Source organism: Mytilus edulis, chromosome 13 (assembly GCF_963676685.1).
Source record: "Mytilus edulis chromosome 13, xbMytEdul2.2, whole genome shotgun sequence".
Taxonomy (NCBI): domain Eukaryota; kingdom Metazoa; phylum Mollusca; class Bivalvia; order Mytilida; family Mytilidae; genus Mytilus; species Mytilus edulis.
The window spans coordinates 27,288,550-27,305,300 of record NC_092356.1 but is presented as its reverse complement, the minus strand read 5'-3'; the positions used below and the strand labels follow the sequence as shown (position 1 = coordinate 27,305,300).

Genomic DNA, 16,751 nt, shown 5'->3' with positions numbered 1-16,751 from the left:
CGGAAAGAAACTACCGATCCTTTAAGAGAACAGCAAGAACTCTCATACTTCAAAAGATAGGTCTGATAGTTACAAGAATAGAAACTACTAATGAATCCCAAATGGGGAGAACACATATCTCAAACACACCTGAAAATATCTGCAGAGGTTTTCTTCAACAAGAATATAATGACCGAAACTGAAAGTTTATAATCTATGAATGATACAATGCTTCCAAGAAAACAATTTAGAAAACTAATTTGGATGATGTTGATGGACTCGTTCTGCACAAATTCAAGTCCGTTCTCCTCGACATTCAGCTCAGAGATACAAAAAAATACTATAGACTATAACGGGCAAATATATCAAAGAGGTGAATTCACCAACAACACAACTGCGGTCATTTTACGCAGTTGTATTTAAATGATAGTATTTATTGTTTAAATTAATTGTTTTGATCGGGTTATGAAAAGTACAAATTAACAATAGTTTTTTTTCAAAATGAACCAGGATATTACCTGCTTAAACTGTAAAGAAAGTTGCTGATATTCTGTAACATTTCATTCCTATCACACAAATACCAAAAGTGCAATGATAACTGTTCTTCATCTCAGAGGGTCAACATTGGGCAACACCTCCAACTTTACTGCAAGTACGAGACGGCCCCTAGTCTGTTTCGGAAGTACCTTCAAATATTGACCACGCTAACTCCTTTTACACCTGAAGGGTTATACCAACACATTGTAGATAAAAACAGACAAAAATAGATCAAAGAAATAAATTCACGTACAATTCAACGGCGATCCTTTGAAGCAGGTGTATTTAAATCGCAATATTTATTTTTAGAATTAAATGTTTCATCAGATATTGAAAAGTACAAGTCAAAAAAAGCTTTTTTGAATGAACCAGGATATCACGGCAATAAACATTGGTTAATGTATCTTGAAAACTCCATAATTTTTGTAACGCGCCATTTCAATTATATTTAATTTTGTTTATATGTCACAAAAATTACCTGTGTGACCAATTCACTTGAATCTGTGCACATGATATTTTGTATGACTGTTTAAAATAATAAGATTTCAAAATTTCATTGCAGATGGAAGCTTTTGATGGGCATAACCGTCACCAAAGAGTATAAGACAAGACATACATATATCATTTAAAAAAATGTTTCAATTTTATGTTGACTTTGGATGTTCATTCCTTTTTTACATCATAGAACTATTATATCTGCGCAGAAACTATAGCCATTCAGATAACCAAACTGTTAAAGATACGAAAAATGATCGTATTCAAAAAATTTGGAAGGAAAGGATTTTTATCATTCGATTAGCACTTGGATTGTTGTGTAATGCAGCAATCATTATAAGTATATGTGTACTGAAAAAAGATGTTTGCATTGCAGGGAATGTTGCAAAGGGATTATTCATAACTATTGTAATATTTACTGTACTTTCGTTCCTAATTATGGAATATATTGCGTGTGGAATAAATCCCAATGATGAATGTACACTAACAATGTTGATAGGACATAGAATATACGAAATACAATATGACATTGTGTTGTGTGTCTACTGTCTTCTGTTATCAAACTGGGTAATGACAAAACTTGCAATCGTTATATGTGTACTTTCAACAATTGATATAACAATTAGTGCCATTTCACTGATAAAGAATGTTTGTGACTTGAAAAATGAAACAAATGTATTGACAGTTTTATTTCCTATTTCTGTCTTTATATTTATTCCTTTTCCAGTTGTGTTTATCTTAATTATGTTAAGTAGTATGTTAAGTAGTGGTGGATCAACAAGTAGTTCTTCACATGGAGGAACATTTGACCAAGTTATATAGCAATATTATCTTTTACGAAATATTTATAGAATAACTAATCGAAGAATTCAAATAGAGAAAAATAGTCAACGAGTGACCGAACAACACATTAATTCACGAATGCGCATAGCTCATGAGTTAATTATCAGTGTTGTTCGGTAACATGTTGAATATTTTTCAGTATTTAAATTCTATAACTAGTCATTGTTTTTATGACATTGGAAAATGGCTTTTTTTTAAAGAAATTAATGTAAAAGACGTAAGCAACTATATATTTTCCCTACGCATTCACAATTTGTTTTGATCCGCCGTTATCGACGTCTTGACAACGCCTATTGTTGTATGACGTCTGAGTGTGAAATAACCACGTTTATTTCACATGTGAAATTATCGGTTTTTATTTAACTGGCAAATCAATGTAATTCATTGCAACTAATGTAATAATAAAACATATTAAACGCAATTAAAACAAGTGTAACAGAGCATTAAGTATATGTATATAACATGAAATTGAATGCAACAAGGCATCAACGAAAAATAAATCAGTTTTATATAAACATTTAGATTAAGCTGTATGAGAGTATTAACCAATTGCCTATCTTGTTAGAGACCCCTTCCCCTCACCCCAAAGCAGCTGTTCTAATTGTACAGCAAAAAACTACAAAAAGCTTTTTATTAATTGTCAATAAATTATAAATTCTCAACTACAAACACATTTTTGTTGGCGTCTTTCTCAAACTCACACAACTTCAAATGTTTTGTTGGCGTCTTTGTAAGATTTATTTGTATGCATGTTTGTTTGAAAATTGAATTCAGATGTAATTATATTTATATTTACAGCATATTGGCTGCTGGATGAAAATTAATGTTACATTTACATGTTATGTGTGTTTGAGTTGCTCACTTATTATGTTAACACAACAGAACTTTTAACAACAACAGAAGGTCACCAAACATTTGTTTGTGTCCTTTGTTTTTTGCCTCTCATTTTATCTTTGATTCGATATTTTGTTATTCTTTTGAAATCAACAGTTAATCAGCTGTGTTAAAATCGATTTTCAGATGAGGAAAGAGTTAACATTGCTACTCGACGCAACTGTTTCGAGTGAAAAATAGCATAAAACTAAACTACAACCGATAAGCAATTAAAGACAATGTACTGGCTTCTCAACAGTAATGCCTATGTCATGTATGTGAACTGGAAAGATCCCCTTGGTTTTTGATAGTGTAATTTTAATAAAAAAAAAGACATTTCCTAAACTAAACTAAACTAAAATCTTGACATTGACAAAGAGGATCGACCGAAAAGCAAATTTCACCAGTGCCTGAAATATATATCCTCCATTAAATACGATTTAAAGGGGCATTAGTTGTCATGTGTCTGTTCATCGATTTGACCAAAATTCACATATTTGATTTATAACATACTATATATCCAAATGGTAAAACTTCCAAAATTAACAGTTTACAAGGCATGGGCTCGATAAAATGTATTGTGTGTATTTTATGCTAGACGCCTTCTTCGTATTATGAACATCAAAAATATGTATTTTGTACAAATATTTCCTTTCTTCAATTAAACTGTACAGGTAGCTATATAGACATAACAACTAATTGATTTTTATTTATCTGTGTTTTTTATAATTGCAAATGGGAATTTTCGTGCAAGCTTATTTTTTTATTTTTCTGAAATTGTTTCACATTTTACAGCGATATAATACATTTACATTAAATACCCATCCCATATTTTATTGATTGTGTATTTACATTGTATATCATAGATCGAATTTCTTCGTTCAGTGTATGTCCACTTTAAATTGATATGTTAGATTGTGTTTTCTATGATGTGATGTTAAACTTTTGTTTCGGATAAGGGTCAGGTTTGGTACCATTAAAACATTTAAACCCGCTGCAATTGTTTGCATCTGTCCTAATAGTTATCAAAAGTACCAGGATTATAATTTTATACGCCAGACGCGCGTTTCGTCTACATAAGACTCATCAGTGACGCTCAGATCAAAATAGTTAAAAAGCCAAACAAATACAAAGTTGAAGAGCATTGAGGACCCAAAATTCCAAAAAGTTGTGCCAAATACGGCTAAGGTAATCTACTCCTGGGGTAAGAAAATCCTTATTTTTTTGAAAAATACAAAGTTTTTTAAACAGAAAATTTATAAAAATGACCATATAATTGATATTCATGTCAACACCGAAGTCAGGAATCTGATGTTCAGAAGTTTCTTGATGTGGTTTACAATTGTTTCTCGTTTGTTGTTTTTATATAGGTTACAACGTTGGTACCCGTTTGTATGGCTTTACACTTTGTCTAATATTTTTTATGCCTTCTGTGTTAGCCAAGGCTCTGTGTTGAAGACCTTTAATGACCTATAATGGTTTACCTTTATAAATTGTGACTTGGATAGAGAGTTGTCTCATTGGCACTCATACCACATCTTATTATATCTATACACGCCAAATCATTAACTATCGATGTTACCTCAAATGATTTAGCTTTGTTTCACTGTCAATGTTGATATTCCTTTCCTATAAATAAATGAAAACGCCTAAGTCATGCAAATCCATTAGCTATAGGATCAACTGCAGGGTCACACGAATACGGTTTCACAGAGGTTGAAATATTCATTTGCAAGTGAATAATTCATCATCGATATTTCTTAGTTTATTTTGACAAAATTGAACCATGCTGGCTGCTAAAAGCGAATTAGTATTTTACCATTTCACTTTTATTAATGATTGAACAATCATATTTTTCTATGTGTCTCTTCGTATATTATGCCCCTTTTAGAGTTTGTTTTCCAGTTAATGGTTTCATTGATAGAAGTCCTGGCTTTAAGTGGAAAGTTTGTCTTTTGAAAATGTTATGGACGCCATCCCGACTTAGTATACTGTCAAGATTATTTGTATGTCTGGTGACTATTCTTATATTCCCGCTCTCGTAACCAGAACTGTTACTTATTATCTGTGTCCACGAGATGTTCAAATATTTGTTCATTTCGTTTAGTAGTGCAAAAGAAAGGTGTGATTGAAATCAAATACTAATGAAAATTTCGAAGTTTAAGTAACGAGGAATTGTAGCAGATACAAAAAAAGGTAACAGTAGTATACCGCTGTTCAAACTCATAAATCCATGGACAAAAAACAAAATCGGGGTAACAAACTAAAACTGAGGGAAACGCATTAAATATAAGAGGAGAACAACGACACAACTACAGTGTAACACACACAGACACGGACCAAGCATCAGACAAAATCCCACGAGAATAACAAATATAACATCAAAACCAAATACATGAATTTGGGATAGACAAGTACCGTGACACGTCTTAACGCAATGTCAATTTACACTCAAAAATAAGAGAAAACAAACGACGCAACGTTAAATTGTAACACACACAGAAACGAACTATAATATAACAATGGCCATATTCCTGACTTGGTACAGGACATTTTTAAAGGAAAAAATGGTGGGTTGAACCTGGTTTTGTGGCATGCCAAACCACCCCTTTTATAGCCATGTGAAATATAAAATTAAAATGATGACGTGCTTCAGTCAATAATACATTTTAAAACAAAATCATTCAATTTACACTTTTAATACTTTAAAAATTTAATGTTAAAAGTGTTATTATAAATTATAACATACACGATAAAATTATGTTCACAGCAAATTAGAAAATCCTTCACGTATGCTGAACATACATGACATATCAGGTTGGGTTTTTCAATATATGTTGTAAAAAACAAAGCCACACACACACATACAAACACAAAATATGATATCTAAAAATTTTAATGAAACTATTTTTTAACGGGAAAAAAATGTCAATTTAAAAAGGTGCATTTAAATGGATTTCTCAAAACATTAAAGAAACAATAAACATGTAATGAATATAAATGTTGCATGGTGAATGTTCAACAAATACCTGCACTGCCATGGAAAATAACATTAAGGCAGAGGTTATCCGTATAATATTTGTTATTTAGGTCTCGGACAGGGTATATGCTGTGACATTCCCGGCTTAGGGCTTAAATGGTACATGTATAAACTCTAAGCCGGGAATGTCACAGTATATACCTTGTCTGAGACCTGAATAACATATAATGCTTTGCTAGTAACATCTTAATCTCTATCTAAAATTAGAATAAGGCAGCGATTTTACTTAAACATATACATATAATTGTTTAAATGTTTGACACTACCTTTTAATGCCATTGATTTATAAATACTTGCTCGTCAATATTTAAAAAATACAATGTTCAAATAAACCAGCAGCTGTTATAGATCGGAAATATATCCTTAAAGTATTATACATTTGGAAGTGTGAATCTTTAAAAATTAAAAAAAAATATGTAAAGGAAAGCAAAACAGCATTCAAAGAAAAGGTACTGGGTACAACCGTGAAGTTTGAAATTACATCAAACATCATTTATATTGAGAAATCAAAACACATTTACATGATCTGGAAAACTGAGTACTTCTCTGTCGTGTTCAGAACTAACTATAAAAAATATAAATTACTTATCAAAAAACAAATCAAAGCTTAATAGTTAAATGAATCTAATAAAGGTACAATCAATTGATTTAATGAAGAGCAAATTCGTGTCATTACTTCCTTCTTTTATTTAAAACTCACTTATAAAGGGAAACAGGAAATAACACTGGTTTGACGTAAATAATGAGTAAAATTTTACAACGATGTGGGTAAAAGAGCTCATGATGTTATTATGAAGCACATTACATAAGTGTAGTTCTGAATATGTATTTTAACGTTATATGGAGTCACATTTAAAAGCCACATTCAAAACTTCACATGCGAAAAAAGTTATACTTCGCTCTCACCCCATATGGAATATACTGACCCCATATATATCGCATAAGGTCACTACCACACTATGTAACAATAATAGTACATCTTCCTTTTGCAGCTCGTAATAATTGAACTTTACAAACTTGCAGCATTGTCATAACAATATATGTAGAATTTAAAAAACATTTTTTTTTATCGAAAAATGTAAAATTGTTAATACAATATATCAGTGAATCAAACAACGTTCATATTTTGCCTCTATAGGTACAACATTTCAGGTAAAACTGTACCTTTTAAGTTAAAAGTAATCGATACACTAGTAGAAGAAACTGATTCGTCTGTATGCAGATTTATTTATATGTTTTGACCTTATCTCATAAATACCTTTGTTCCTTCTTTTCTGATGTCTGGGGGTGTTGTATATATGTAAATAAGTATTTCGGTCAGTACATTCACCTCATAAGTCATAAATCTAAAATAAACTGATAACGCCATGGCTAAAAATGAAAAAAGACTAACAGACAAACAATAGTACGCATGACACAAATAGAAAACTAAAGAATAAACAACACGTACCCCACCGAAAACTAGGGGTGATTTCAGGTGCTCCGGAAGGGTCAGCAGATCCTGCTCCACATGTGGCATGTTGCTTATGTGATAAAAAAAATCCGGTAAATAGTCTAATTTGGTAGGTCCGTTTCTGTGTGTGTTAGTTACATTGTAGTGTTGTGTCGTTGTTCTCCTCTTATATTTATGCGTTTTCCTCAGTTTTAGTTTGTTACCCCGATTTTGTTTTTTGTCCATGGATTTATGAGTTTGAACAGCGGTATACTACTGTTACCTTTATTTATCATTCATGAAAGGGAAGGGGATTGTAGTTACGACGTAAGGAACATATCCGATATCATTTGTGAAAGTTTCTCGTATCAAATATGCAGTTGCTGCAAGTTTCATATTTTGTATAGAACTTTTGATAATGACACAATTGTTCAATTTTAACGTTTTGAGATAACCAATGTTGAATATATTTTCTTATATAATTGTCGGAGCAATACTTCTAGCAATAATAAATAACTACACGTTGAATTACTACCCGTGTTCAAATATTCTCTAGAACTTCGAATAAACACGATATCATACAAGATATTTTTTCTCTTACTGTGCAGTTCGTTTCACCGAATTAGTTCGTTGTTCTCTTACATAAAATCACTGTATAATTCATTAACGAAAACCGTCACAAATCCCTTCGTTTTCAAGGTATCCGGAGTGGCATCCGCAACCATATATCTGTATCTTATTGTTAATTATCATTTGTAAAACTTTGTTAAAAAAGTAGACCATGAAATGATCAAGCATTCAAAGCCAAAATATAGTATAGATAATTAAACTTAAAAACCTCTTACTTTTCAACGGAGTTTAAAAAAAAGAGAATACATGTAATTTATACCAAAACAATTAAACGAAACACGAATATTACAGACATAACCACTCGTCAATAGGCATTTTAGACAGGCACATAAAGAATGCGGTGAGGTTAAACATGTAAACCCTTGACTCGCTCCCTAACTTTGGGCATTGGTGTATTAGCACAATATAAGAACAAACTGTAAAAATCAGTTGCAATTGGCTGAATTCAAAATAATGATACGAGTAAAAAACCCTTTAAAACAATACATAAAGTATCGAAGTAAGAAGAGTACTAAGAGTTACAAAGCCAATTACAACTAAAAGACAAAACATGTTATTTAAGACTAAAGTCTCAATCAGCTACTCCGGATCAAATCTTGTTATAAGACCAACATTTAGTGTTTGTAATAATAAAGTACTTGCATGAAATATTTGCCAAAGGACGAAAGGAAATGAATAATCAATTATATTGCATGTGCATCAGTCAATCCGTTTAGTCAGTTCTGTCCTAATTTTTAAGTTGAAAAAAGATATGCAGGAATCTGAGCTTGCTATTTGAACACTAACAATCTTGTCGTGCTAACAATTTAAAATATTGCAAAGCTTCGTGTGTTTCTAAATGTTTGTAATTGCTGACTTTGTTAACACTCAAGTATTCACCACTATTTGTAGTTCACTTGGAGTAAACAGTTCCGGCTAATAAAAGTAGCAAAAAACACTTCCAATTTCTTGAAATTCAGCTCATAGAAAACAAAGTCCACAACAATGCTAGGTTTATTCGGAGTTCTTCAGATTGGTGCATAATTGTCTAATTTAATGAAGAACAGAGGGTACAACATATAAGGTATCTGAATAAAATTCGTATCTGTGGTATAGATTTTAAATTTCTTATAATAATCAGAACGAATGACAAATCAATTGAATTTTTCTATCACAGTAGCAAAACTGTAATATTATGGAAAATTCAGCTTAACGTTTATATCTTAAAGATAAAGAAAAAATAAGATGAAGAAAGCAAAATATTTTTATTTTAACTTTTGTTTTTTTTATTTCTTACAACATATATATGACATACATACAATATAATAACTATAATGTTATTATTATGAATACATTTTAATTGGAAATATTTTACATTTTCTAATGAAAAAAGCAAAATAAAAAAATATAAAAATTAATAAATAAAGAAGAAGAAAGAAAAAAAAAACATAAAAAGAAAAAAAAAACATAAAAAGAAAAAAAAAACATAAAAAAGGAAACAAATAAAAAACACAAAACCAAATAGTTAATATTGAGAATTATATCTTCATTTTTGTATATCCACATCAAAGGAACCAAACTATTAATTAACGATGGTAAAAGCCTTAAGGAAAATCAATTGTATTTGTAATGTGACTTCCAACCTCTGAATTTGCATCTGATATTCAGGCCAAGAGACTAAATTTCATTCAAGCCATTAGTTGTCCTTGGTTGCTTTCTACAATGTTTTGATTGTTTTTATCTCTGCTGAAGTGTATATAGATAAGTTCTCTTGCTTTCAACTTTTTAAATAATCGTACGTTGTTTCATCCTGTATGGTTATATACGGTGTGGGATTTGTTCATTGCTAAATGTCGTATGGTAAATATCTGAATTAAGCTATCAAACTCGCAGTCGGACGCGTCTATCCGAATTGTAAGAAATCAAAAATGCAATACAAATCAAGAAACGAAAACAAATGTGATATACACCGAGAAGCGAAAACCACTGAATAAAAGGTTCCTGATGTGTGTCAGGTACATACAGAATATGGCGGGATTGAAAAATGTTTGCAAGCGTCAAACCTTTTCTCTAACATGAGACAGTGATGTAACAGTGCGACACAAGTTTACTCTGTGTTATCAATACATTATTCATATATGATCATTCGTTTTTTGTGTGTGATCATTACTTCATAATCTAAAAGCTAGACAACTTTTATACAATCTGAAGATCTGCTCAACTATTGATTGCAGAAATCAATCTTAATTACAATGCATGATCAAACGTTCCTGAAAATCAATCATGCCGTCAAAACTTTTAAACTTCAAGCCTTAGAAAAATGACTGTTAACCGTTGGGTTTATTTCAAACTGTATATATTAGGCTGCCAAAACACTTGGAATGGTGCATTCTAATACAGTGTATCACTAGACTCATGTACATATTCCTGCCTTAAGACAGGCATTTTCTTATGTAGAATGGTTGATTGAACCTGGTTTTGATAGCTAGATAAAAGCCGCATTAAATTCAATTATATTGACAACGATGCTTGAACAGAACAAACAGAACAAAAAATAGGTTTAATAAAATGTCAAAATGTGGTACAGCAGTCGACATTGTGTAATCACTATAAAAGAAACAAATATGTAATAAAGAAGAATAAAAAGGCATACTTCAATTCAACAAACTTATTAATTGTTTTTTTATTATACAATTTTATTTATCTATGTTAAATTCAACCATAAAGAATTGAACGAGTTTAAGTTTTGGGACTAAATCCTTACCTTGATAGGCACATAGCAGGTTAGCATTAACTCTGACTTAGAATCGCAGCTTTCATTTCATTTCACTACATTATCTGAATACAAATATGTGCTTGTGCATTTCGTTTCACAGTAAAAAGAGAGACTTGATAAATTTTCGTCGAGGTTAAAAACACATATCTGTATAAACAACTATATCATGTTTATGTCAATGACTTAACATGAAAGTGAACATGCGTTCTAGTGTAAAGTATGAGTAAGGGGCAGTAAGAGTACGACCTATCATGATCTCGGATACAAATCAACTCCTTTAAGAAGAAAAAAGTACTAGTTTACATTCATTTACACTGTGTAAAACATATATTATGCAAGCATGTTAATCAGTAAACAATAAAACATATATTTTCAATTACTAGTACTACGATAAGTTTTAATCAAAGTACGTGTATAAGTTTTTATCTTTTATATTATCAAACTTTGATATTATAACAATGTAAAATTCATGACCATGACCAAGCATCTTCATACTCTTTTTCCATTATATTCAATTTAATCCGTAAATTGTTCACAGATCTTTCTCGAAAAATCGATGCCTGTTTTCGTATATGGGTTAATTTGATCGGTAAATTTGAAGCATCTTTCTCCGTCGAAATGGACAGCACCGCAGTCGTCTGATTTGATACAATATTTCACACATATTTTTATAGAGGATTCTTTCGTAATTGATTCAATTTCATCATCACGTCCTTTGGCATTCTTTGTGGTTTTCATGTAGCATAAAACGCAACGTTTCACGTAGAACTCGCTTTCACTTACATCGTCTTCAATATGCTGGTTTGAATTGTAAACAAAACAAACCCTATTTTTAGGCAGATATCGGAAGGCCTTGCAATCTTTTTGATCGTTGCATAGCCTTTCACATTTTGCTTTATTGTCTACTATTTCAGCTTTTATAACATTTCATCTAAGCCTTTCGTTCCATTGATTATATGAGTATTACATTTTAGATCTGAATTAGAAAAAAAAATGTATTATATATATTTAGTTAACTTTAAATATCATGATCAAGTAATATATTTAATAATCTCGATTACATACACGTGTAAATAAATGTATTACTATGTTTATAGTGTCTTCTTTACAGCAATTGTATGAAACGAAAACTGTTTTCTGTAAACTGAATCAAGATGGGTCTACCAAATTGTTGGTCAGGTCAATATTCAAATCCAGAGTGTGACATTATTTTGTTTTGCTTTCTATGTGATATTTTTTTTCAAATATTTTCATCACTGTGTTTGCGTCCTATAAGAAAATTTAATATGTATGTCATTTATTTGTAACCATGCCTTTTCACTGATAAGGTTCATTGCACGCTCTTTTATACCTTGTATTTCCTCTGAACTTCCACATATAGCTGCACACATTGGTGAAACTGTCGAGGCTAATACCATTTTACCCGTAGCCCCGACACCAGTAACGCCAACCGACTGAAAAAAGGCAAACCAGCCTCCGGCCTGCACAACTCCTATCATGGACATTACTTTAGCACCTACAGATCCAGCAGCAACCCCTGCGGCTCCAAATCCTGCTGCTGGTATTGCAAAAGGGGTTCCAACAACTGCTCCTGTACCAACTGCTGCCAGACAAGTGGTGTAGCATGTGACATCTTCCACTTTCCAATTCCATGGCCAATCTAAACCTGGGGCCGGTAACAAGAAATTTTATTAAGAGAGGTCGTAAGTATTGAATTAAGGGGAAGATAAGATCATTCTAAGATTATTCAAAGAGTGTAAATCAAAGCTCCCTCAGGTTGTTCGTAGATCGATCTTATTTCCCCCTTAAGTTGCATCGTAATCGTTTTCAAGTTACGAGGTCTTAATAATTTTCTGGCGTCTCCGTTTTTGGTTCCTCGCAAAGAAATTAGAATCACCTTAAATGAATCATAAAAACGTTTAAATGAACGATAAAATGCGCATAACAATCAACTACCCATTTAACCTAAGGAAAACAATACTGGCCTCAGACCACCATTTTCTTCTCCTTTTTTGATAGTCAAAACTCAAATTGAATTAAAAAATTTGCATAGCTTCAAACATGAAATTAATTAAACTGCTTTATAGACCATTACTATTTTAATAAAATATATGCTTGTCTCAGGACAATCCATCAGTGCTCTTTCTTTTGAGTGCCATATTATACACCAGGCCAATGCCATTATGGTATGATTTGAATCTTGTATAAATGACGTAGGCTTATTTTTCTATCCTACTTTCATTTCGGTCAAATCAATACTATTATGGTTTTATAAACTGTTATTTGTATCGAGAGTTGTCTCATTGGCACTCATACCACATCTTCCTGTATTTTTCCACTTTATACAATATTTGTTTTTCACATTTTGAAAGCCTTACTAATATAAAAGTAAAATAAAAATAAAAATACTGAACTTCGAGGAAAATTCAAAACGGAAAGTCCCTAACCAAATGGCAAAATCAAATGATAAAACACATCAAACGAATGGACGACTCGGATCTGCTTACCCTTCCGGAGCACCTGAGATCACCCCTAGTTTTTGGTGGGGTTCGTGTTGTTTATTCTTTAGTTTTCTATGTTGTGTCATGTGTACTATTGTTTTTCTGTTTGTCTTTTTCATTTTTAGCCATGGCGTTGTCAGTTTGTTTTGGATTTGCGAGTTTGACTGTCCCTTTGGTGTCTTTCGTCCCTCTTTTGTCATATTCCTGACTTGTAACAGGTGTTTTCAAAGTGTAAAAAAATGAAGGATTGCATGAACCTGGTTTAAAGAGCTGAACCTCTCATTTGTATGACAGTCTTATCAAATTCCACTATATTGATAACGATGCGTGAACAAAACAGACAAAATAAGCAAAAATGTCAAAATAGGTGTATAATAGCAACACAAAAACCACTAAAAACTGGGGATGATTTCAGATGATTCGGAACGGTAAGCAGATCCTGCTCCACGTGTGGCGCCCATTGTGTTGTTCATTATATTACGAAGCCGGTAAATAGTCTAATTCATTAGGTCACATTCGTGAAAAAAGGAATGGAACTGTAGTTACGACATAATGAACATATCCGATATCATCTGTATATTCCATAACGGTCAACCAACTCATGGTGGCTTCCGTAAAATTTAAGAAGTGATCATGATTTAAACTTCACCATTTGGAACTCTTTGTTTAAGATTGAAAAAGGTCACAAATGTCTCCTTGCTTTATATTTAACACTTCTCTCAACAAGCCATAATTGTAATGATTTACAATAAAGAGAAACTATCATCCTCCACACACATGGCCAAGAAAACACTGATATACAATTTCCTATTCAGATGAATTAATAATTAGAATAAAAAAGTTCTAAGGTTCATGTATTAACCTTTTTTTTAAGCAACTTGTTCTATTATTAACAAGTGAATGTGCTAAGAGTAGTCGGGACCACTCTTACAAAAATATCAAGTGAAGCTATTGCGTATTGTTCTTGGTACACCCCTGAGTTTCTAAGTTTGTTTTAAGAACACTTAATAACTGACCAAAATTTAAGAATAATTTTGTGTTACCGAAATTAGTAAGATCGCTTTAAGGTAGACGTAAGAATCGTTCTTAAATCATGCACTTTTTCAAAACATTAAGGACTGTCAATCATTCTAAGATAGGTCTGAGGTTGGGTATTGTTACATTATTAAATCTTAAGACACCCTTAGACGTTCGTAAGACATAAGAATGCTTCTTGTTACCAGCCCCTGATCAGTAAATCATTAATTAAATTTGAATCACCTGTGCATTAACAACAAAAAGGCAAAAGGTTCATTCTCTTATGTATTTCTCTTGAAATTATGTCTACATTCACAACAAAAGTATACTCATGTCATTTAGAAATGTTGCGCAATGTTGTATGCTGCATAGTGGCATATAACCGCATATACGGACGTCATTTTTAGCTCAACTTGAGTGTCTTCAGCTTTACAGTTATACGATACATCTTTATGGTGTGCTAAAAGTTTTATTGGTTAACCAATTTTGAATAGAAATAGTCATAAAAGACTGAACAATATAATTTACTTTGAATTTTAGTCTAACAGTCAATTTTTAGACTTATCAACAGCGGTTAATTTAACACTGTAAAAATATTTCGCTTGCAGTAAATTCTTTGATATCAGATTGAACATGACTGTTAACTTTATTTTAAGGACTTGTAGATGATGTTAAAATCAAAATGACAAAATTCATCTTACAGTGTCGGTGGCATCGATACATATGTCTCTTGTATTATTTTATTATTAAATCTCCGTATTTCACAGGGTTATATCATTAAATAATTACATTAGACGTATGTTTCATTATAATACCTTATTCTGATTGGCTAACTGCACATAACATGTTATTCCTTAAGCAATTGCATAACTCAATAAAACTTATCATTCATAATAACACGAGGTCCCACAATAAAGTGCACAGGTGAATTAAATAAAAAAATTATAAAATTGGTGTTTTCATGATCCTAGCTAAAAATGTAATTATAAATATTGAATGCTTCTTTTTATAACTTGATAGGGTTGTAAAAGCGTTGACCATGCGCACATTCTGAGAATGAAGCGCTCCGAAATATTGTTTCTGTTGGCTTATTTTTTTTTTTTACTAAACGCAAATCAAAAACGGAGCTAAACGTAGTGTTTAGGGCAAAACTAAGATAGTCGGTGTTTCATTATTTCAGTATTGTACCAAATAAAAAGCTCGACTTAAAACCCTGTTATATTGTAAAGATACATGTATATTGTTAAAAACTGTATGTTTACCTCTACTTTTTGTGTTTTAGTCGTTGAGTTGCTGTTTTGGTTGCATTTAACCTGCAATTTGGATCATTGCACGTCATGTGCACAAACTATCTTCGCATTTTTTTGCAAACATAATTTGTCAAAATAACAGCCTTTAATCTAATCTAATAATGAAAACTATTCATTTTGTTATAAAAAAAAAACATATGCATCATTTTTTTTAATTTGAGGTTTCATATGAATTTAAACATAATAATTGAATTTTGCTAATTTATTTATGAAATTAATTATTCGTTGGATTTTGAATTTATGTGCAATAACCACTAACTTAAAAAAGTAAAAAAAATCGAATACCCATTGGAAATTTATTATAATTACACAAACATCTATTTATTGATGATTTGGAATAATATCCAGATCACTTGCCTCCAATTCTGAAAACAAGGTAAACAAGAGTTGTCTGCCTTTGTCCTTCTCATAATGAGTATGTCAGTATTAGTTATATTCATACACGCAGAAATGTTTGTTATGTAAGTTATATCAAATTTTAAATCCATTCGTAATGTTTAAATTGAAATAGTATTTGCCACCGACTCTAATTATTTCATTGTAAACGTGTTATACATTTATAACATATCCATCAATAGATAAACATCTTTTAAAAGAAGTCAAAATTTCTGTATTGACACGAATTATCAATGATGTGGTCATAATTGTAAATTAACTGTTGATAAAACTTTTTGTAATACTAAGGCTTTCTTGTCAACCTTAGGGATAGATTACCATAGTTGAATTTGGCAAAACCTTTAGGAATTTATTTTTTTTGCTCTTCAACTTCATACTTTATTTGGCATTGATAACTTGATAAATTTAAATTCTGGTATCACTGATAGGTAATTTAAAAACACTTTCTAACAGTCTTTCTTTATATTTCTCAAAGTTATAAATACATATTTATACCTTACCATACACTCCACTGTTGAATGACACAACACTGAATGATATTATAAACACTGCTTTGTCTAGTAACATCCCAAGCTGTTGATAGTTAAAATTCTGTCAAATAAAATTTCAATCGTTGTGGCAAAGACAATAATGCATTTAAGTGTTCGAAACTAATTATTCATATAAATGATAACATATATGTTGAACCATGTTTGTGCAAATACAATTAATCACTAGTCAATATCTAAACAAAGTACACTTAAGCAAGGACGTTTATTTTCTAGTATGAGTCGTAACAAAGCCAGTTATTTAAATATTATAAAGATTTGAAAGACTTTTGTACTGTTCATAAAAATTCAAAGAAAATTCAAGTGAAACTACCAGAAATATTATCATTGGCATAAAAAAGTGAAACAGTAGTAAACTACTGTCCTAAAGTCATGAATCAATTTAGAGAAAAACA

General features: G+C 31.3%; 1 protein-coding gene across 1 annotated transcript; it reads right to left on the bottom strand.

The window, feature by feature from the left end:
• Nucleotides 1-10,349: 10,349 nt before the first annotated feature.
• On the bottom strand, nt 10,350-16,424 carry LOC139502081 (interferon alpha-inducible protein 27, mitochondrial-like). The gene is made up of 3 exons (XM_071291429.1): nt 16,309-16,424; nt 11,936-12,250; nt 10,350-11,560 (listed from the first exon to the last, which is right to left on the bottom strand). Exons 1-3 carry the CDS (start codon nt 16,373-16,375, stop codon nt 11,502-11,504), a joined length of 441 nt encoding a protein of 146 aa, XP_071147530.1. The 5' UTR covers nt 16,376-16,424; the 3' UTR covers nt 10,350-11,501.
• Nucleotides 16,425-16,751: the final 327 nt, after the last annotated feature.

What these genes read in the sequence shown, in the direction of transcription:
- LOC139502081 (XM_071291429.1), bottom strand. Translation starts at nt 16,375, where the DNA reads ATGTTACTAGACAAAGCAGTGTTTATAATATCATTCAGTGTTGTGTCA. An exon ending in ATTCAACAGTGGAGTGTATG is followed by an intron (nt 12,251 to 16,308) that starts GTAAGGTATAAA and finishes TACCGGCCCCAG; the next exon opens with GTTTAGATTGGCCATGGAAT. An exon ending in AAGTTCAGAGGAAATACAAG is followed by an intron (nt 11,561 to 11,935) that starts GTATAAAAGAGC and finishes TTTCTAATTCAG; the next exon opens with ATCTAAAATGTAATACTCAT.